The sequence below is a fragment of the Ovis aries genome, chromosome X (genome assembly GCF_016772045.2).
Source record: "Ovis aries strain OAR_USU_Benz2616 breed Rambouillet chromosome X, ARS-UI_Ramb_v3.0, whole genome shotgun sequence".
NCBI classification, from domain to species: Eukaryota; Metazoa; Chordata; class Mammalia; order Artiodactyla; family Bovidae; genus Ovis; species Ovis aries.
The window spans coordinates 63070659-63094548 of NC_056080.1; the positions used below are offsets into that span (position 1 = coordinate 63070659).

The 23890-nt window shown below is 42.1% G+C and overlaps 1 protein-coding gene across 1 annotated transcript; it reads left to right on the plus strand.

Moving 5' to 3' along the window:
- The first annotated feature begins 1076 nt into the window (after positions 1 to 1076).
- On the plus strand, positions 1077 to 22969 carry DGAT2L6 (diacylglycerol O-acyltransferase 2 like 6). Its single transcript, XM_004022153.5, has 7 exons — positions 1077 to 1242; positions 16068 to 16178; positions 16704 to 16774; positions 17142 to 17346; positions 18758 to 18932; positions 21183 to 21394; positions 21836 to 22969. The coding sequence occupies exons 1-7, from the start codon at positions 1152 to 1154 to the stop codon at positions 21988 to 21990; spliced, it is 1020 nt and encodes a 339-aa protein (XP_004022202.1). The 5' UTR covers positions 1077 to 1151; the 3' UTR covers positions 21991 to 22969.
- The last annotated feature ends 921 nt before the right edge of the window (positions 22970 to 23890 follow it).

Genomic DNA, 23890 nt, shown 5'->3' on the forward strand with positions numbered 1-23890 from the left:
TGTATAGACAGTTTCATGATTTTTTAATGTGTTTCCTCCACTAGACTGTGAGTTCCATAAAGGCAGGAATGATGCCCATCTTCTTCCACACTGAATCCTCAACACATAGAACAGCACCTGGCAAACAATAATCACTTAAGTTACCAAAAAAAAAAATGATCCACGGATCTGGGATCTGGAGACAATCTTTAATTCTAACTAACTCTTTTAGCCTGAAACATAATAGATATTTAATAGACATTAATTTAATGAGAATATTAATAACAGGAAACATAATAGTACTTATCGTGTGCCAGGCCCTGTGCTAAGTGCTTTACATTCACTCACTCAATCCTCAGAACAACCTGATGAAGTAGGTACTGTTATTATCCCCATTTTACAGGTAGGGAAACCGAAGCACGGAGGTTCGCCAACTTATAAGTGGAAGAGCTGAGACCTGAACGCCAACAATCTGGCTCTAAAGTCCATGCCCTTAACTGCTGGGTTGCCTTCCAACAACAGAGAGATGGCGTGATTCCCCCTAGTGTCTTGGGAGGAACTTGGTGGAACCTGGACTGGAAGCCAGGTCTGCATTCTGTGCAGTGTTTCTCCCACTGATCGCTGGTACAGAGACCCTGGGAACAGAGGCACAAGGAGGAATCTGAGAAGTCTAGATATTCACTCAGAAAAAGGCTCTAGTCAACTAGGTAGCTCTCAGCGGAAGCCAGGCAGAGTCAAAGCACATCCACCAGGGCAGAAACAAGTGTGATCACCAGGTGCTTTTCCTTAAGCAGGGAAAAGTAGCAGACTCCTTTTCAGAGATCCTGTCTGAGGCCTAAGCCATTCCCTTTTCCTGCACTAATTTATCGGGGAACCCCTCCCACACACACAGAGCTAGAACCACCCCAAGGCGAGGCAATTGAGTACCCGTGGGGAAAGGATGCATGTTAGGGAGATGGGGAAAGGATGCATGTTAGGGAGATGAATGTGTGTGTAAGGATATCAGGGTGGGGCTGAGAACAGGGAAGACTGGAGAAAAGGTTAGGTCAAGACTAAAACCTCCAGCAGATAAAAGGACTCAGTAATGAGATTAAAGCAAAGCACCTGTAATCAGCTCAGCTTTAGAGGCACTGGCCTTCTGTTTGGGCTTCCTGCCACAACAGAACAGCACTATGGCCATGGCCTTCCTCTCCCGGCTGAACCTTCAGGAAATCCTCCAGACCCTCTCTGTTTTGCAGTGGGTGCCAGTCTACATCTTTTTAGGTGAGTGAACCCTAGGGCCTTGAGAGCACAGAGAACAGATGAAGAAAGAGAGCAGGAATCTCCAGATGATTGAGAGGGTTCTAAAGAGATCATTTGGTCGGTCTCCTCTCTCTGGGAAGGACTGTGCCTCTCCACCCAGAGAGACGGCCATTGTTGAGTTCACTAGGTATCTCTCCTCCCAACCGAGGAACACGAAGGCCAGGAGTGAAGCTGCAGTTGTTCTGGTTTAAAGTCCACCCCAGCCTTCTCTCAGGACAGCCCCTCTGTGAACTAGCTGAAAAGAGTCTTGTTTGGGGACAGGGGCAGAATTGGTACTGGGCAGATGTAAGGTGATTTTCTTTATTACGATGAGAGAATTATGGAAAAGCTGGGGGCTGCCTGAGTGACTCATTAGATGGAATTTTGAGAAGGGGCCAGTTCTTCAACAGACAAAAAATCACAGTCATCAGTGCTGGGCAAATGGGCTGAGAGTTCCAAGCCCTTCCCAGTCAGAAACCAGGTCTTTGTGGGCAGCCGATTATGGGGCCAAGTTTGGAAACTGGGCATGGAAAAATTTCATCCTGAAGGATGGGACAGGATAGGAGGCTGACCAGTCCAATTTATGGGAGGATATATGTCCCTGTAGAGCAGAGGTTCTTAAATAGAGACCTACAGACACTAGTGCCTTCCAGGTCGCACTAGTGGTAAAGAACCCACCTGCCAATGCAGGAGAGTTAAGAGACACGGGTTCGATCCCTGGGTCAGGAAGATCCCCTGGAGAAGGAAATGGCAACCACTCCAGTATTCTTGCCTGGAGAATCCTATGGACAGAGGAACCTGGCAGGCTATAGTCCACGGGGTTGCAAAGAGCCGGACACAGTTGAAGCAATTTAGCATGCACATAGACATAGAATGAGATGGGGAGGGACAATGTTGAATTTGGAAGGAAAAAATTACCTCTTTATTTTCACTAACTTCATATTGAATAGATGAATGTAGGCAGCAAACAACAATTTGTTGGTAACAGACATCATAGAGATTTAAATTTCACATGCCAGTTGTTGCAGGCATCTCAAAAGTTCATTTATGCTTGTTACCACTTCTGAATTCCAATAGTTATTGGAACTACCATTAGGTGTGGTTATCTACTGCATAAATCAAGAATTCATGTTACTGTACCACATTTTTTGCAATATTTCGATAACTGTGTTTTACTATGATGAGTTTCCTTTGTGAGTCTGTGTATTTTGTTTTGTGCATTTAAAAATAATATTCAGAAAAGTGATCTATAGGTTTCACCAGACTAACAAAGGAATCCATGGCCACCCAAAGATAAAGACTTAGTGAGCCTTATTGAAATCAAATCATGCTAAGCCCTTAGCCTATCAATAACTTGATTCTAGTTGCATTAAGAGAAGGAAGTGATTTTTCTATAAATTTATGTTTCTAGTGTTTCATTTTTTATTGTTGCTGTCCTTTGCATCTATGTTTAACTTCCTCAAAAAGACCCCTTAACAAGTTCCAGCCCTTAGTTAGGAAACTGGGGGCCACTGGAATGTCCTAAGAGACTTGACATCGTGGTGGCATCTGTCATTTCAAGTCTGGACCCCAAAAAGAGTGGGCAAAGATGGGCAGAGAGAGCAAGGAAAAGAGGCCCAGAGAAGAGCTGTATGAGCTGAGCCTTTTAGGTGTAGGATCAGTCCCATCCTGGAAAACCTCTGTATGGTATTTGAACACAAGTGCCTAGATTGTTCTGGCTCTTCTGGAGAGAGCTTCTCAATATAATGTTCATTTTTCTCCCAGAAAATCACATTTCTTGAGTATTTTTTCTCCTTCTTCCTTTTCCCCTCTCAAAGGACATGAGCTAGGATAAAGGGTATGTTCAGCACTAAATACATAAAGATCCACGACGATAAGGACTAGCCTCCTGGTAACACCCCCTTCCTCCAATCTCACCAGCTTCCAGCCATCCTAGAAGAGCTATGGCACCTATGTGTCTTGAATGAAAAACTCTCTGTCCCATTTCATATGAGTGGAATCATGTACTATTTGTCCTTTTGTGATTGCCTTCTTTCACTTAACACAGTGTTTTCAACATTCATCCATGTTGTGGCAGAATTTCCTCCCTTTTTAAAGCTGAATAATATTGTATTATATGTATATACCATTTTTTTGTTTATTCATTATCCATTAATGGACTCTGGTTTTTCCTACCTCCTGGCTATTGTGAATAATGCTCTATGAACATGGGTGTTCAAATATCTCCTTGAGAGCCTGCTTTCAATTCTTTTGGCTATATACCCAGAAGTAGAATTGCTGGGTCATATGGTAATTCCATTTTTTAAATTGTTGTGGAATTGTCACACTGTTTTCCATAGCAGCTACATCATTTCACATTTCCATCGACAGTGTGCATGAGTTTCAGTTTTTCCACATCCTCACCAACACTACTTTATTGTCTATTTTTTTGGTAGTCGTCCTAATGAAATGAGATGATATCTCATTGTGGTTTTGATTTGTATTTCCATAATGACTAGTGAACTTTAGCATCTTTTCATGTACTCAGTGGCCATTTGTCTTGACTTCTTTTACATCGATTATCATTCCACTTGTCTTCTGTTAGTTTAGGTTACTATACATCCTCTTTCCCTTCTTCTAGTGATTATGCTAGAAATTACAACACAAATCCTGGATCTTGGAGGTTATCAAGGTAGCTAAAACATGTAACAGTGTATGATACCCACAGAGATGCCTAAGACAGTCAAATCTGTCCAACAGTTACAGAGCAATTACAAAGTATAAGGTTTTGGCTGTCCTTGTGACACTACAACAATGAGTCCAGTATAGGCTCTTTCTATGTGGTAACAAAGAGAAAATAATCATTCGTTCCACCATTCTACCATTCCAGGTGTCAGTGCTGAATACATAAGTGAATCATTACACTGTAAGATTGAGTGTGTTAAGTGAAATGAACAGACACAATGAAGCCACTAGAGAATATTACACAAGGTTAACAGGATCAGGGAAGGCAGGAAAGGGCAGCAATGTCACAGTAAACAGGACATGGGTTCTGCAGTTTGTCAAACTTGGTTAACAACTAGCTGTGTGAATTTAGACACGTACTATAACCCTTCTAAGCCTCCATATCCCCATCCTCTCAAGGCTGGTTCACAATAAACGCTCCATACAAAAAAAGTGTCCTTCCTTCCTCCCTCCCTTCTTCCTTCCTAATTCCCTTCTGTCTTCTCCTTCTCACTCTTTCCTTCATTCTTTCTGTCTTGCTCAGAGTCGTCCTCAGCACTTCTCCTCCTTCCTGAATGATGGTCAGAATCGTGACTGATGACTGGCAGTGGGGTGGGGGAGGAAGTAGGGAAGAGAGAACGAGAAAAGGCAGAGGGACAAGAAGGAGGAAAGAAGTGAGAAGAGAGGAATGAAAAGATGGTCTGTGTTAGTAGACTGTATTATATGGAATTTAGAAAGATGGTAATGATGACCCTGTATGCGAGACAGCAAAAGAGACAGATGTATAGAACGGACTTTTGGACTCTGTGGGAGAGGGAGAGGGTGGGATGATTTGGGAGAATGGCATTGAAACATGTATACTATCATGTAAGAAACGAATCGCCAGTCTAGGTTCAATACAGGATACAGGATGCTTGGGGCTGGTGCACGGGGATGATCCAGAGAGATGATATGGGGTGGGAGGTGGGAGGGGGGTTCAGGATTGGGAACTCATGTACACCTGTGGCTGATTCATGTCAATGTATGGCAAACCAATACAGTATTGTAAAGCAAAATAAAGTAAAAATAAAAATTTAAAAAAAAAAAGATGGTTTGGGGGAAAACAAATGTTTATGACCTTTGGAACTCAGCAATGCTCCTGAGAGCCTCTCTGAGGCCCAGCTTCCAGTTAAAGGATGGCTCTCCATCTGTCTCTCTTTTTCTGGGCTTGTATCACCAGCTATCTAAACTATTGCAATATCCTCTTTCCTGGCCCTCTACTCTCCATCCTTTCCAATATATTCCACTGCTTACATCCAGAAGAGTCCTTCAAATGTGTCTTTGATTACAGCCCTCTACTGCTCAAAAATAGTCACTGATTTTCCCTTGCCTACTTGATGAAGTAAAAATGTGTCATCCGGGGCATTTGAGGACCTCCTCCACTCTCTGGTTTTAACTCTTTGCCAGCTCATCCCCCTATTTGAAGCTTGCATTCCAGGTATCTTTTTCCCAGAACAAATGGGAAGGATACTTACTCTCCCACTTCTTTACTTTTGCTCTATTTCCTCCACTTAAAAAATTTCCTGATCACCCTTCCTGGACTATCTATGGACAATCCCTTCTTTGAAATATTGCTCAAGTCATACCTTCTCTGCAACCCTTTCCTGGTAACCTGAGACTACATTGTCTCTGAAAATCTCTGCACTTTGTAAAAATTGGTTGAGTAGCAGCCTTCACTTTCATGCATTGGAGAAGGAAATGGCAACCCACTCCAGTGTTCTTGCCTGGAGAATCCCAGGGACGGAGGAACCTGGTGGGCTGCCGTCTATGGGGTCACACAGAGTCGGACACGACTGAAGTGACTTAGCAGCAGCAGCAGCAGCAGCAGCAGCAGCCTTTACACCCTTTGTCTCCTCTACCCAATAGGCTTCATGAAAACAGGAGTCATGCCTTGTCAATATTATATTTCTTGCAAGACCAGGCTTGACACAGTTGATTCTTCCACATTTCTTCTCCTCAGTAAAGACCTCTCCTCAGTAAAACAAGTCTACCTCTTATTCTTTTCTCCCTCTGCTGGAAATCCTTTTTTTCATGGACCTGCCTCCTTTCTCTGGTTGCTGATACTACAAAAAATAGAACATAGTCTTGGGAGTCAAACAGACTAAGTCTGCCTTTTACTTATTATGTGACCTTGTGCAAGTAAGTTATTTACCCTCCACCACTGTAGAACAGAGCTCCCAAGACCACTCTGATAATCAAAGAAAACCCTCAACAGGTGTTCATTTTATTTTGGGGGTTTATAGGAATTGACATTACTTGCAGCTCAACTACTCCACCTCATAAGACATTTTTTAATGTTTTTATGCATTTATTGGTCATTTTAAAATGTATTTATTTTTAATAGAAGGATAATTGCTTTATAATATTGTATTGGTTTCTGCCATGTATCAATCTGATCAATAGAAGAGTGACTACCACTTCTCAGACAAGCACCCTAGACTCTGATTTCATTGCACCTTCAAGAAGAATAATGAGTAACCAGATCCTAGAAAATGAGGCAAATAGAAATTTTGATACCTTCCCAGCATTTAAACAGGCCCCTTCAAGGCATCACTCCCTACTACCTCTTCTTCACTCCCCTGCATACAATCAACTGCCAAACCCTGAAAATTCTGCCTCCGTAGTATCTTTCAAATTGATTTCAGAAATAGTAGCCTATTTCAGGTTCTCACTATCTCTCATCTAAGACACTGCAGCTCTTAGCTGACCTCCCTCCCTCAGTTTCTCCTGCTCCCAAAGTCACTTCAAACAATCTTTCTGACGGACAAATATGATCATGCTCTTTCTTTGATGAGAATCTGGGTTCTCATTCCCTTAAGCATCAGACCTGAGCTCCTCTGCTTCTTTCCCAGCATCATCTGCTATTTCATGGTTTCCCATACTCCCTGTACTTTTGCAAGTTATGATGTTACTCACAGACCTTGAACTCTTCCCTATCTAGGCCTTTGTTGGAGCTCTTCTTTGCTTGTGGAAGGCCCTTTTGCCACTAATCCATCTGTCAAAATCCTACTTTTCCTTCAAGATTCAATTTAAGTCGTACCTTCTGCAAGAAACTTTTCTAGATTGCCCATAAACCTTTCTAGGTTGTAGTAAAGAATGGTTCTCATATAATGACATTTGAACCCTGACTGTATCATTCTCACCCTCTGGGATATATCTGTTATTTATGGTATCAATTTTCCCCTCTAGACTATGAGTTTCTGGAAGGCAGGAACCTTATTTTTATGTTTTAATATGACTTAAAATTAATCAAGCATATTTAAAGTGCTTAAAATAGTTTTTGGTTCTTAAAGACTCAACAAATACTACCTATTTTTTCTCCCAAAGCATGGAGTGAAGATACATGACCTCTCTGAGCCTCAGTTTCTTCATATGTAAAATGGAGATAATAAAATTATCTACTTCTCAGGGTCGTGAGAGTATTAAATGAAATAACACACATTAGGTGCTAAACAGAGTGCTTGTTGACAATAAATGCTCCCTCCATACAAGGCATCGGTGATCATACTGACATTCTTTTCATCACTTCCGTATGCTCCATCCTCCTCCTTCAGTGCCTCAACCCTGCCCCCACTGCTTCTAGCACAGGGATTTCATGTGATGTGTGCTCAGTCTATGTGTGTTGAATCAAGTTATCTTTTTCACTCCCGTTGGTTCTTATACAAATCCAATATAATAATTGTAAAGCCACAGAATTCGTCTTTGACAAACCAGTCATGTTCTTGGATTTCTGAAGGCTTTGAGCCAACTGATTAAAAATCTTAGTTTTCATTTTATTCTGGAAATGACAGGCTTCCATAACCTTACACACTCACGCACACCCTGGAACATCAGAAGCTCCTTTCCTAATTTAGAACAAGGGCACTGGTGGTTTCTCTCCCGGTTAACATTCACTTGCTACTAGGAGAATTTTGAAATCAAACTTCTGTGCACTTCAATAGAATGTTACAAATATATTTATCATGAGTCATCTCCCTGTGCTTGGCACGGTGCTAAAGGCTGTTTTCAAAAAGCTTACTGTCTAGTAGGCAGAGGGCCTACTGTGTGGTAAGTTGCTAACCAAACAAATAGCAAATGAAACAAGGAACAGCATCACCAAAGACATGGAGATGTGAAATTGCATGGTGGGTTGAGGGAATGGAGAGTAGACTAAGGTGGTTGAACCTCTGTTTCCCATTCTTCAGTCATTTGCATCCCACCTTCTGGTTCTTTCCACAGCTGAGTACCACCTATCCTATTATTACTTAACATTTTCCCCAAACTGATTCACTCCTATAACCTAAATTAATATATTTTAATAGGAAACTTTATACCACTACCATGAACTCACTTTGATTCACTACATATTAAAATAACTTTCCATCTATGAACCACTTCAGATCACCCCATGTCCCTACAGTTGTTTGGGGACCACATGCTAGATCATATGGGGTATGAGTCCTGGTACTGAGAGATGAGGCTAGGAAGGTGAGTGGGGCCGGTCCATGGAGGGCCTTAAATGCCTGACTAACATGTTCAGACTTTATCCTGTTAGCAGTGGGACAGTACTGAAGGTTTCATAGGAGGCAAACAACACTACAACTGTGCTTAGTTAAAAATAAATCTGGCAGAAGCATGGAAAACAGAGTAGGGGGGAGAGATCAGCAGGCAAGAATAGACAAAAGACTGCAGTCTAGACCAGAGGAGATCAAGTTCTGGACCACAGCAGTAGCAATGGAGACAGAGGCAGAAGGATGAATGGGAGAGATTTTCTTTTTCTTTTTTTTTTTTTTTGTTTTGGAAAGGGAGAGAAGTTGAAGATATCTCCAAAATGTTGAAACTGACATTTATCCTGAGGCCTGAAATATGAATAAGAACTAGCCAGGCAAAAAGCTGAGGGAAGAGTCTTCCAGGCAAAGGGGACAACATGCACAGAAGCCTGGAGGCTGGAGAACAGAATAGGTAGAAGAAATCTACAATAGAACAGTTTGGTGGCATGCAGAGCGCAAGGGGGTGGCCAGGCGCTCCCTCACAGAGGACCTTCAGAACCAAGGTTACAAGATTGGACTTGATCCTAAGAGTCACTAGAAGCCATGTGAGTTATTGAATCATTAAATTACCACCAACCCCATCAGTTCTCATATTTATCATCACTTTTGATCCATAAAGTAATCACTGAGCCGCAGAAATGTCTCCTTCACAAGCCAGCCATGTTCTTGGTTATATGCTGTAGAAGGACAGAGATCTGCATTTAGCCTTCTGGTTGCATCATGACTCAAATGGATGCAGGGAACCTATTAGAAGACATTGGCAGTTGGCTTAGAAAGAGAGGTGGTAACTTGGACTGGTGGCAGCATGGAGGTATGGAACAGAATAATTTGAAAGATGTTTGAAGGACAGAACTGACAGAAAGTAATAATTGACTAAAGGAAAGCAATGATTCGAGCTCAGTAGTTAAGAGTACAGTCTCCTGGTCTTAGTGTTGAGATGGAGGCCTTTGGGAGAGCTCAGTCTCTGGAGGAAGAGTGTGAGTTCTCAACTCTGGCTCACCCACCAGCTAGCTGTGTGACCTTAAGTATTTATTGAACCTCTCTGAACCTGGGTCCCTCGTCCACAAAATGAGAATGCTTATTGTCCTGATGGGGTCTTTATGAAGATTAAATAAAATACACATGTACAATACTTAGCTTTACACAATGAGTGTACAATAAATGTTGCTGTTACTATATGGGAAAGTTAGTAAGAAAGGTGAATCAGAGATGATTTGAAGAAAGGACCCACTTAGATTCATACTGGAACCATCTTTAACCAAAGCTAGTAATCATTAGTAATTTGAGGCTCCACATGTTTATCTTTTTAAACTATCCTAAATGTCTATGTACCTATCAGTGGAGCTTCAAAGTGAAAACTTCTGAAACTGAAAAAATAAATAAACAAGTTAACAATTATATTTGATGACTTATTTGAAAACTACAAACAACCAAAACTCACCCAAAATGAAACAGGTAACCTATAACTACTAATTAAATTAAATTTTAATTTTGGAACATTGTAAACTTCCAAAACAGAAATCTTCAGACCTAGATGGTTTCAGTGGCATATTCTTCCAAACATTTTAAAGATGATATATCACAAATTCTACATCATCTTTTCCAGAAAATCAAAGAGGGAGGAACACTTAATGACTCATTTATGAGGCCAGACCCTGATGCCAAAACCAGACAAAACAATACAAAAAAGAAAACTACAGACCAATATCCCTCATGAATATGGATGCAAAAATCCTCAACAAACTACTAGCAAATCAAATTCAGCAATATATTACAAAGAGTAATATACCATGACCAAGTAGGCTTTATTCCAGGAATGCAAAAGTAAATATTTGAAAAACAATATTAACCATATTAACCACCTAAGGGAGAAAAATACACAATTATATCAATTGTTGTAGAAAAAGCATTTGAAAAAAATTTTTTTCTTAATAAAATTTGCTATCTTGGATTTAAGCAAAAAAGAAAGAGAAGGCACTTGACAAACTTTAATCCATGACAAAATCTCCCAGCAAACTAGGAATAGAAGGCAACTTTCTCAACTTGATAAACAGCATCTATAAAAAAAAAAAAAAAAACCTGCAGCTACTTAATGGTGAAAAACTGAAAGCTTTCTCCCTAATATGGGGCGCAAAGCAAGGATGTCCACACTCACCATTTGTATTCAACATCATGCTAAAAGTCCTAGCAATAAAGCAAAAAGAAAAAGAAAGAAAAGCATACAGATTGAAAAGTAAGAAATAAACTGTACTAATTAACAGATGACATGATCATCTGTGTAGAAAATCCCATTCGATTACATATTTCTAAGTCTATTTTTAAAATATACTAAAAATATATACCTCTAAGAACTAACAAATGAGGTTAACAAAGTCCCAGGTCACAAGATCTCACATAAAAGTCAACCATGTTTCTATATACTAGCAGAGAACGATTGAAAATAAAAACTTAAAAACAATACTATTTAAATGCCTTCAAAAATAAAATACTTATGAATATATTTAATAAAACCTATACAGCATCTGTAGGCTGAAAACTATAACAAGCTAATAAAAGTAAAGACCTAAATGGAGATGTACTGTGTTCATGGATTGGAAAACTCAAAGATGTCTGCTGCTGCTGCTAAGTCACTTCAGTCGTGTCCAACTCTATGCAACCCCACAGACGGCAGCCTACCAGGCTCCCCCATCCCTGGGCTTCTCCAGGCAAGAATATTGGAGTGGGTTGCCATTTCCTTCTCCAATGCATGAAAGTGAAAAATGAAAGTGAAGTCACTCAGTCATGTCCGACCCTCAGCAACCCCATGGACTTAAGCCTTCCACGCTCCTCCATCCATGGGATTTTCCAGGCAAGAGTACTGGAGTGGGGTGCCATTGCCTTCTCCATCAAAGATGTCAGTTCTTCCCAAAACTGATCTATAAATGTAACACAGCTCAAATAAAAATCCCAACAGAGTGCATTTGATAACAGTTTTTCCTAAATACTAAAACTAAATATCCCAAATTTGATAATGGCACTGTGAGTGCCTTAATTTTTAGAAAATACACAGTTACTTAGGAGCAAAGCACTGTGATCTCTGCAATGGACTATAAATACAAACATATATTTATATACTTATATTTAGGAATAAGTCAAATGCAAAATGGTAATAATAAAGAGAGCTAGATGAACCTTATGTGGGATTTTATTAAAATATTCTTGCAAATTTTCTATTTAAGTCTTTTTCAAAATAAAAAGTTTAATTTGAAAAGCCTCATCAAGTGTTTTTATAAACATCGATGAGATGATTGTAAAATTTATATAGAAAAACAAAAGAACTACAATATCTAAAACCATTTTGAAAAAAGAATAGTTAGAGGATCACACTATCTGGTTTTTAGACTTAGTGGAAAACTATAGTAATCAAGACAGTGATGTATTTGTGAAGAGATAAGCACATGGATCAATGGAACAGAACAGAGTCCAAAAAAAAAAAAAAAAACACAACAGGGAAAAAAAAAACCACAAAAAGAAGAATAGAGTCCAGACAGATCTGCACAAACATGGCCAATTGATATTTGACAAACATGCAAAAGCAATTAAACGGAGGAAAGACAGTATTTTCAACAAACAATGTTGGGACAATTGGTTATCCATATGTAGTAAATGGATCTTGACCAAAACCTCACACCTTATTATAAGATTAACTCAAAATGGATCACAGATCTAAAAAGTAAAACATAAAACTTGTAGTAAAAACGCAAAAGAAAATCTTCATGACCTGAGGTTAAGTAAAGTGTTCTTAGATTTAATATCAAAAGCACAATCTGTAAAAGAAAAATAAATGATAAATTGGGCTTCATCAAAATTAAAAGTTTTTGCTCTAAGAAAGACTCTGTTAACAGAATAAAAAGATAAACACAGGGAATTTCCTGGCATCCCAGTGCTTAGGACTCTGTGCTTCACTGAGGACCTGAGTTCAATCCCTGGTCTGGGAACTAAGATCTCACAAGCCTTGTTGCATGGCCAAAAAAACAAACAAACAAAAATTTTAAGATAAACACAAACTGGAGAAAATGTTTGCAAATCACATATCTGATAAAAGACTTGTATCCAAACAAAAGAAATTGTATCCAGATCGTATAAAGAAACTCACAAAGAAAACAAACAACCCAGTTGAAAAATGAGCCAAATATTTTAATAGACACTGCACCAAAATGGATATACAAAAGACAGTTAAACACATAAAAAACTGTTGAGCATGATTAAGTATAAGAGAAACGAAATAAAAACAATGATGAGATACCATGCTACATATCTATTAGACTGGTTTAGCCATCTTCAGTACAAACTAAATTAAGAGCCTGCCTTATGTGAACTTCTTCCTTGATAATCCACTCCAAAACTACTCACTTGAACATGGATAAGAGGTTGGAAGCATCTCTGTGTCAAGGCCATAATGTCTAAGATAGTGCCACACATACACATACACATACACAAATGTGTCCTTTATTCTTGCCTCAGACACCCTTGCTTTCTTTCACGGAACTCCTTGTTTCACAAAGTCAAGCCCTTCCATGTTTGGCCTGTGTTTCTCCTATCTCTTTAAATCTCCCTTTTGTCACCAAAAGTCACACCAATGATATTCAAACAGGTTGGGTCTGGCAAGATTGCCCTCAAAGGACACTTATGGTCCTCTGAGGTGCCACATCTGCAGTTCTAACAGATTTCACAAGGGGAGTGATGTTTATTGAGATATGGCTCTCAGTTCAGTTCAGTTGCTCAGTCGTGTCTGACTCTTTGCGACCCCATGGACTGCAGCACACCATGCGTCCTTGTCCATCACCAACTCCCAGAGTTTACTCAAACTCACATCCATTGAGTCTGTGATACCATCCAACCATCTCATCCTCTGTCGTCCACTTCTCTTGCCTTCAATCTTTCCCAGCATCAGGGTCTTTTCAAATGAGTCAGTTCTTCACAACAGGTAGCCAAAGTATTGGAGTTTCAGCTTCAGCATCAGGCCTTCCAATTGATTTCCTTGAGGATGGACTGGTTGGAACTCCTTGCTGTCCAAGGAACTCTCAAGAGTCTTCTCCAACACCACAGTTCAAAAGCATCAATTCTTCAGCACTTAGCTTTCTTTATAGTCCAACTCTCATATCCATACTTGACTACTGGAAAAACTAAAGCCTTGACTAGATGGACCTATGTTGGCAAAGTAACGTCTCTGCTTTTGAATATGCTATCTAGGTTGGTCATAACTTTTCTTCCAAGAAGCAAGCGTCTTTTAATTTCATGGCTGCAATCACCATCTCCAGTGATTTTGGAGCCCCCAAAATAAAGTCTGTCACTGTTTCCACTGTTTCCCCATCTATTTGCCATGAAGCGATGGGACTGGATTCCATGATCTTAGTTTTCTGAATGTTGAGTTTTAAGCCAACTTTTTCATTCTCCTCTTTCACTTTCATCAAGAGTCTCTTTAGATCTTCGCTTTCTGCCATAAGGGTGGTGTCATCTGCATATCTGAGGTTATTGATATTTCTCCTGGCAATCTTGATTCCAGCTTGTGCTTCGTCCAGCCCAGCATTTCTCATGATGTACTCTGCATAGAAGTTAAATAAGCAGGGTGACAATATACAGCCTTGATGTACTCTTTCCCTATTTGGAACCAGTCTATTGTTCCATGTTCAGTTCTAACTCTTGCTTCCTGACCTGCATACAGATTTCTTAAGAGGCAGGTCAGGTGGTCTGGTATTCCCAAGTCTTTCAGAATTTTCCACAGTTTGTTGTGATCCACAGTCAAAGGCTTTGGCATAGTAAATCAAGCAGAAGTAGATGTTTTTCTAGAACTCTCTTGCTTTTTTGATGATCCAGTGGATGTTGGCAATTTGATCTCTGGTTCCTCTGCTTGAACATCTGGAAGGTCACAGTTCACAGGCTGTTGAAGCCTGGCTTGGAGAATTTTGAGCATTACTTTACTAGCATGTGAGATGAGTGCAATTGTGCAATAGTTTGAGCATTCTTTGGCATTGCCTTTCTTTGGGATAGGAATGAAAACTCCAGTCCTCTTCTAGTCCTGTGGCCACTGCTGAGTTTTCCAAATTTGCCAGCATATTGAGTGCAGCATTTTCACAGCATCATCTTTTAGGATTTGAAATAGCTCAACTGGAATAGACCAGTTCAGTAGACTACTTTTAGGACTGATGGATTACTGAAAATGATTAGATATAAGGCATGAAATTAACCCATCTATACTTTCAAAACAACATTGGATTTAAACAACACAAATGCTGACTAAACACTAATCATTTAAGTTTACCTAATATTGAAAAGAGAAAACATTTCTTCATCTTTCAGTCAATCTATAGATATTTGATGAATACTTACTGCATGCAAAGCACTCTTCTAATTGCTGGTGATACAAACTAAATTTATTAGAAGTAAGATAGAAGAGAAATTTATATACTTAGGCTCCCTTTAATTAATAATGATTCATATTTAATTTTATCTGAGTTTTCTTCTGAGGCTTACCCAGCAAATTTACTCTCATCTTTTATGAGGATCAGAGGTAGCAGGATTTTTATCCATGGCAAGCTTCCCATAAAATTCCTCCCCCTACTATTTCTTATTTAATTAGCATGCTTACAACAGCCATCTCAGCCAGATCTTATAAGGGGAATTCAGCCTATCACTAAGATTTCTTCTACCCCACAACATGACTTTTTTTTGAAATGCCCATTCCATCTTTTTCTTGTTGTTTCCATCAGAATCCAAGATGCAAGAGACATATCTGCTGTTTGGTAACTCTTGAGTTTCTTCCCCTTCTCTGAAACTTTTTATCTACTGTGATATGGTTATCTGGTCAATGAAATGATTCCTTTAGCCGAATTTTTTAAAATTCACAATATGGGTACGAGCCCCTGTCTCATGGATGCAGATTTTAAAATGGAATTCAACTCTCACGGCTGTAAGATGTATCACATTCACATTTCACAATCTGCTGTGACCCTTTGATAACAGAGATGATTTTTCCCCCTTCTGAACTTTTGACCCATTTTGAATGGGATGAAATTGAACACAGTAAAGCAGTTTCTAATATGTATTTTCCTCTCAGCATCAAACAGCCTATACAGTGCAGGCAGCCCCTCTCCACTGGAATGTGCTGACAGAGCAGTGTGACAAAGGAAGGAGGGTTGAGGACTTCTTGAGGTCTCAGAATGGGGATGTCAGCCATTGGCACAAGATGCTGTTCCTTTCAGTTGCCAAGTAGTGCTGTCCTTTGACCCCAGATGAGGACCTACTCTGAGAATGCCATGGTTCTGCCATTTCCTCAGTTAAGATCGCAGCCATCAAGAGGGCCCAGATTCAGGGACTCAGAGGTCATCCTGGACTGCAGCAGAGCTAAGAGGGAGATGGGGGGTGGGGGAGATGAGGGAAAAACAGTCTCACACTGGCCTTGACCTGCTTCTTCACTACAGAGCAGAGACTGGGGTAATGAGATGTGTATTAAACTTGAAGGGAACTAAAGGGCATGAACCCCTTGTGTCCCCTCAGGAGCTATTCCTATTATCCTTATACCCTACTTTCTGGTGTTCACTAAGTTCTGGATGGTGTCTGTGCTCGCCTTAGCCTGGCTCGCCTATGACTGGAACACCCACAGTCAAGGTAAGAAACAGGGGAAGAGCAGTGATCCCTGTCTGTGTCAAGGAGGGAACCACAGGGACGGAGTGAGGGTGGAAGGGAAGAGTGAGAGAGGCAGGGGGAGAAGAGGTGAGGAGAGGAAAGAAGGGGAAAGGGAAAGGAGGGCAGGGAGTGGAAGTGAGGGAGAGAGGAGGAAGGGCAAAGGAGACAGAGAAGAGAAGAGAGGCAGGGGTGCAAAGCTCAGCAGGAACAGAGGGCTTGGCCAGGCTGCCCAGGAAGAATTAAGAGGCTGGTTTCTGAGCGGGTGCTCCCAGCCTCATGCTATTTCTCTCTCACCTTTCTGGCAGCTCCAGAAGAGCAGGGGCTGCCTGTGTCTTCTTGGGGATTGGATTCATGGATAGACCTTATAGCTCTATGTCCAAGAAACATGGAAATGTGAGAAGGAACCCCCTCCTGACCCGAGGACATTAGGAAGATCCCTCCACCTCCAGAAGAAGTAGAGGGATTGGCAAGACCTCACCCACTCTTCCCTTCCCTCTGTATTTGCAGGTGGTAGACGTTCAGCTTGGGTACGAAACTGGACAATCTGGAAATATTTCCAAAATTACTTCCCAGTAATGGTAATGACCCTTCCTCTGAAGGGCCTCATTCCCTGTTACCCAGATTCTCCCTCCCCACTCAGCTCCATATTTTCAAAGGCTTTTGTGGCCAACAGTGGAGGTCAAAGCCCAGAGGCATAATATAGAGTATGGTCCCAAGATGGATGGGCAGGTGGGGAAATGAATGAATAGCACCTAGCCTCACAGTGGCAAACTCAGGTCAGCCTCACCGAGCATCATAACCCTGGCAATTCTATGAGAGTGACAATATCCCAGTGAATAGGGATTAGGGGCTCCCCAAGGGAAACACAGGCTACCTGCTGGCCTCTGAGTCCATATGTCCTCTCTTCCTTCTATCTACTGCTCTGGCTCAATCTCCCACTGACAGCTGGTGAAGACTCATGACCTCTCTCCCAGACAAAACTATATCATTGCCAGCCACCCCCATGGCATACTCCCTTATGGTATCTTCATCAACTTTGCCACTGAGACCACTGGCTTTGCTCGGATTTTCCCAGCCATCACTCCTTATATAGCGACCTTGGAAGGGATCTTCTGGATCCCAATTGTGCGAGAATATGTGATGTCAATGGGTGAGTATAAGAGATCATTCCATTCTCTGACCTACCTTGGGGCTCCAACTTTAATAAGCCTTGACAGTCAGTCCAGTACTCACTCCCTGCTGGAAGAACACTTAGTAGAAAATAAGTCCCGAGCACACTGGGCCAGTGACAGGAATATGTGGCTGAGCCTCAGGTTTAATCCGGGAGGCAGGGTTTGATTAGGTAGGAGGGTAAGTTATAGGCATTCATAAGAGTTGCCAAAAATCCTTTCAGAGGAGGAAGCAGAAGCCTGGGGTTCGGGATCAAAGCCAAAGTGGAAAGGAAAAGGCAAAAGTCAAATATCAAAACCAAATGTACGGAAAATCAGGCATGAATGGAACAGCTCAGATATACTTTGCTAGACTGTTTCTGGGATGTCAATTGGCTTCTTTGGGGTGGTCATTTATATAGCAAGTCTCATCCAGGAGCAACTCAAAAACATTTTTGAGACTTTCACACTAGCTGGTACCCTCCTGGCCCATGACCTTTATTTCCTGAGAACCCCTTTGAATTTGTATAAGATATCAAGGGATAAAAGGATAGGCATCCATCAGAATCCAGGGCAACTTCCTCATGCCAGGCTTCAAGCCAGGGTATTGTGCCAAATGTCCTTCTCTCTGGGTGAATATCCATCCTCTGGACACCAGGAAACAACAGAAGCCAAACAAAAAGGTAAGATACATTTATATCTGGAGGGGCCAAGTGGGACCACTGGAGTCCCAGGGGATAATTCTGCTCACCTCTCAGGTTGGCATGAATCTGGATCTTAAGGACTGTGGCCTGGAGCCAATGTCTGCCATCCCAGGAGAGAACAGAAAGTAAGCACAGGGTAGAGATGGGAAGCAGAGGTAAGGAAAGACTCTGTGACTGTTGTTGAGCAACAGGATGTCATCCTCATTCCACAGTTCATCTACATGCCAGTTTGGCTTGGACAGGATCCTGGGTCTGCCTACTCTCTAGAAACCCCAGGGAATGGCTTACCTTTACCAGGTTACTCTAAGAAGGAAGCAGTTTGGTGGTGGCCATTCCTGATTACCCTCAGGAAAGAGAACTCTAGAGTCTCAAGTGACATCAGCCTGGGGAGAGTGGGAGACCACTGTGGTTCCCGGGGTAGAGAAGAAAGGATGGGCTTACAAGCTATAGAACTAAGAGAAAGCAGGCAGAAGAACTCAGTGTAGCTCCCACTGAAGTAGCACAGAGCCCCAAGGCAAGCAGCTGGCCCTAAGGACCGACCTCAGGCTAGGGCTAACCCAAGATGTGGAGGGCAGGTCAAAGACAGAAGATTGGAAACAATCACAGCCAGGAGACAGTAGAACTATTTCGAGCAGAAAGAGCCCCAAGGAACACCTTACCCCTCCTCAAGCACCACATCGGTATGTCATTTGGCTCTTTGGTTTTGCAGGTGTGTGCCCAGTGAGTGAGTTGGCCTTGAAGTATTTGCTGACCCAGAAAGGCTCAGGCAATGCTGTGGTTATTGTGGTGGGTGGAGCTGCTGAAGCCCTCTTGTGCCACCCAGGAGCCTCTACTGTCTTCCTTAAACAGCGTAAAGGTTTTGTGAAGGTGGCACTGAAGACAGGGTGGGTCCCCAGGTTCTAGTGCCCTATCGTCAGGGCATCCTAGGTACTCTGTAGCACCTCTCCAAAATGGTGCCCTCTCTTGGAAATGTGTTAGAAGGGGCTCCCTCTTCACCCTCATTGCTTCTTTCTACTCCCTCACACTGCGCCTTAAGGGTGTTTGGGCCTTCAGACACATTCTGATGGGTTCTGTTAAAACTTGAAGTTGGAGAAAGAACAGTAAAAGACCTTTATCTTCTGCACATTACCTGGTAGGCTGGGGGTCTGGGGAAGTGGGACTTTAGACTATATCACCCCATGCACTGTGAGGCCCAGAGAAACTATCCAGGGGAAGGAAGGCACTGAACTTGATGCTGTGGGGTTTGCAAAGATGCAGAAGATATGGATACAGCCCCCAAACAGCACATAATCTGGTTTGAAAAGTAGAAGGCAGTTATTGAACAGCTATTTTGTGTCAGGCATGGTACTAAGCATTGAGGATGTAAAAATAAATAAGACTTGGTCCTTGCCCTAAAGGTCTCCTGGTCCAATGGAAAACAGACATAGTCATGTATAATTACATAATATATCCAGAAGTCAACCCCTTAGCATCTCAACTATCACCCCCTGGTTTTCCACCCCATCGTCTCTCCCCTGGATTATTGCAAGTCTCCTAAGAGCTCTCCCTGCTTCTATCCTTGCCTCCCTCACATTCCAGAGTCTGTTCTCAACTGTGGCCAGCATGATCCTATCCACCATGAGTCAGATGAGATCATGTCACTACTCCAAGTGCTCCGATGGCTCCCATTTCACTCTGAGCAAAACCAAAGTCTTTAAAGGGCCTGCAAGACCCTAAATGATCTGGTCCTTAGCCACATCTTTGATCTGTTCACCCACTGCTATCCCCCTTGCTCCCTCCATTAGAGCTGTTCCTTGCTGTTCCTCAAACAAGCCACATGCTCCTCTCTTAGGGTCTTTGCTCCAGCTGTTTCCCCTGTCTAGGACATTATTCCTCCAAATAGCTGTTTGGCTCATTCTTTTACCTCCTTCAGGTCTTTGCTCAAATGTCTATTCTCAATAAAGTCTATCCTGATCATGCTGCTCTGTTTTTTCCCATTGTATGTATTATCTTTTCATATGTCATCAGTTTTATTTCTTTACATATATGGCTTTTTATTTGTTCATTATTATTTATTGTCTGTCTTCCCTTAATAAAAGATAAGTTCCATGATGACAGAGATTATTTTTTTAATCCACTGTGTTCACTTATGTATCCGGAGGGCTTGAAAAAAGCACTGGCACATAGAAGGAACTCAATAAATATTGAATGAAAGATGTGTCATGATAGACATATGTACAAAGCACTATGAGAGCACCAATTGATGGAAAGCCTTTCACCCAAAGTAGAAGTTTCATAAGTGGGTGACATCTGAATTGTGAATTGAAATATTAGTAGGAGTTGTCAGTCTGACCAAAGGGGATAACTCTGGTATTTAGCAAGGACCTATGACAATATGTCAGGCACTATGCCAGGCCCTATGAGTTCAGAGATCAATAAGACATTTTCAAATGGCTTGCTGTCTACTGGGAGTCAGCCAGGAAGGAGTACAGAGTTGGGGTAGTGTTAGTATAGCAAAGAAGCAAGCACTAGATGCAGGGGTTGGGGGTGGGAGAAGTTGGAGGAGGTCAAAGAACTGGAGCTCGTTCAAGGGGATGAAACTGGAGCTGAGTAGTGAAGGGTGAAACAGAATAAGCCACGTGAAGACAGGGGGAAGGCATTTTTGGCAGAGGGAGTGGTATGTACAAAGACTCATAGACGAGTGCGAACTTAGCACACTTAGTATGGCTAAGCAGACTGTGACAAAGCGTTGGGGAGAGAAGAAGCTAGCCAGGTAGGCAAGGCTGGAGCGTGTAGGCCACACTAAGTGCCTGGTACAAAGTGAGGAGCTCTGGGAAGAGTTTTCAAGAGAGGAGTGACATGTCCGGACACACAGTTTAGGAAGATCCTCTGGATGTGTACAATTTAGGCAATTAGATTTCCTGAGATTAGTGATTCATTTCCTCCAATCACAGGACAAAGTGCAGCAACTCCCCTCAAAATGTTCAGTTGGAGGGATGTGGAGCATAGCAAGGATAATACACAAGGCTGGAGATGCTTGGGTGCTTGGACTCTTGTCCTATAATGGGGCCATTGTAAAGCTTTCCTACCTTGGAGAGGGTTTCACTGTGGGGAGCTTCCTGGAAGAACTCACACTTCTGCCTGTCTCTTTGCAGAGCATACCTTGTCCCTTCCTATTCCTTTGGACAGAATGAAGTTCACAATCAAGAGACCTTCCCTGAGGGCACGTGGAAAAGGTTCTTCCAAAAAACCTTCCAGAACACATTCAAAAAAATCCTGGGACTAAATTTCTGTACCTTCCATGGCCGGGGCCTCATTCGAGGATCCTGGGGATTCCTGCCTTTCAATCATCCCATTACCACAGTTGGTAAGCTTTCCAGCATCTTTGGACCACCCTGGTCCTTGATTCCCCCCATCCAGCCCTCAAGTCCCAGGGGGCCTGGCACACAGCTGGGATGGGCAATGGGAATTCCGGTGGTTGTGGTTGAGAGCAGGGTAGGGAGGACAACTACGCAGATAAGAGTTGTGGCAGGAGGGACAGGAGGGACAGTGTTCAACTGCTGCCATGAGGGCATCATTATTCACACACGTGCCTTCAGCACTCTCCTAAGTTTACTCTCATTCTCTTAAGCATGCATGAGATTAGGTATTTGGAGAACATGGGACAGGGTGGGGTTGGAGCAGGGAGAAAGAATAAAGGAGGTAGAGGGGACCAAGATACCGAGTATCAGTATGTAACTTCCTCTGAGGGATGGTAGCTTGAGTTGAGGGGGAAGGTCTGATGCTTGTCTCTTCTCCTGCCCCACAGTTGGGGAGCCCCTGCCAATTCCCAAGATAAAGAAGCCAAACAAGGAGACAGTGGACAAGTACCATGCACTCTACATCAATGCCCTTCGGAAGCTGTTTGATGAGCACAAAGTTCAATATGGTCTGTCTGAGACCCAGGAGCTGACAATCGTCTAACAGGAGTTGGATTTCCCCATTATTGAACTCCCAAAGCATTGAGGGATCCAAGAAGGGCCACAAGGAAAGGAGAATCTGGGAAGAGGGGAGGATCTTGGGGTTGAATGATGAGGCCAGCCAAGCCAGAAAGTACTTAATGAGTCAGTCTGAGGAAGGAACCAGAGTTATGGGGAAGACTGGGCAACAACCCAGTTTAGCAAGCAGTCTCTTGTGAGTACACAGAGTCTTGTAAGTCTCTGTGTGCCAGTTATTTTGGCTTCCTAATTCCAACCAACTCTGATCAGAGGAATAAGAAGCCAAAGAATACCATGTTCTTCCTCCTCAGCCTTAATATCACCACACCATCACTGTTTAGGTTGAGGCTTAGAAGCTTTTTTTTTTTTTTTTTTTTAGATTTTTACTTTTATTTTCATTAATTAAAAACCATCTCATTTATGTCAATAAATACTTTTTCCCATCATTGTCAATCTTGTTTCCTATTTTTATGTTTGGCTATTTTGTATTTGTCTGTGAATTTTAGATATATACATATACGTTTATATGCCAATAGTTTTGTCATTGTTTTAGTTAAAATAAGGATGATGGGATCATATGAAGAATACTTTTCTGAAACTTGCATTTGTCCTCCATGATATTTTGTGGCAATCCACTGAGAAACCTTCTTAAGAACAGGGATGGTTTGTTTCCTTTTAGGCCCTTTCCTTACAATTTAGGGGCTACCACAAGGTAAACCGGTGACCTGAGCTGTGAGTTCCTAATCCAAGCAGGCATGATTCCCTCAGCTATGATACATTTCTACACTGGCAAAAAGTTTACTGAAAATTATACCATTTCTTGAACTTCCCTGGGAGTCCAATGGTTAAGACTCCATGCGTCCAATGCAGGGGGCATGGGTTCAATCCCTGGTTAAGGAACTAAGATCCTACGTGCTGTGCCACTCGGTAAAAAAATAATAAAAATAAATTTTAAAATAAAAAAATATGCTGTTTCTTCTATGAAATAAAGCTCTAGATATATAAATCTAGATATAATTATTTCTTAATTACTGTGTATGGTTCACTACTGGGATTTCCTGAAACCCAACCAGAAAGCCGGTCTGTGGAGAACACTTTTCCTCTTGTGTATGTGTGCATGTTCTCAGTCACTCAGTCATGTCTGACACTTGGCGATCCTATGGACTGTAGCCCACCAGGTTCCTCTGTGCATGGGATTTTCCAGGCAAGAATACTGGAGTGGGTTGCCATTTCCTTCTCCAGGGGATCTTTCCAACCCAGGGATTGAAACTGCGTCACTCGCATCTCCTGCACTGGCAGGTGGATTCTTTACTACTGCGCTGCCTGGGAAGCGCATTTTATTCTGCACCCGGTAGAAAGGTGGTGGGATGGAATCAAAACTGCTGTACAGTGTAGGACACAGGGTAGAACCATGAAAACCTGAGTAGCCCATCTCTCCTGATCCCACATAACCACCCTGGGTCAGGAGGGAGGGCACTTACAAGACCACGTACCAGCTGTGAGTGTACTTTATGTCAAGAACCTACTAAGAGGAATTCCTTGGTGGTCCAGTGGTTAGTACTCAGCCCTTTCACTGCCAAGGGCCCAGTTTCAATCCCTGGTTGGGAAAATAAGATCCCATGAGCCACGTGGCATAGCCAAAAAAAAAAGTAATAATAAAGAACCTACCATGTACCAGAGACTATGCCATCATTTTCACAGCCTCTGTCTCTGAATGCTAACATCCCTCAAGATTGCCACCATCTCCATTTCACAGTAGCTGGGGCTTCCCAGGTGGCTCAGACAGTAGAGAATCTGCCCTCAGTGTGGGAGACCCAAGTTCAATCCCTGGGTTGGGACGATCCCCTGGAGATGGAAATGGAAATCCACTCCAGTATTCTTGCCTG

Excerpts from the sequence above, each read along its gene's own strand:
- DGAT2L6 (XM_004022153.5), top strand. The coding sequence starts at position 1,152 with ATGGCCATGGCCTTCCTCTCCCGGCTGAACCTTCAGGAAATCCTCCAG. Across the intron at positions 16,179-16,703 it reads CTGGAACACCCACAGTCAAG|GTGGTAGACGTTCAGCTTGG; the intron begins GTAAGAAACAGG and ends CTGTATTTGCAG. Across the intron at positions 16,775-17,141 it reads AAAATTACTTCCCAGTAATG|CTGGTGAAGACTCATGACCT; the intron begins GTAATGACCCTT and ends TCCCACTGACAG.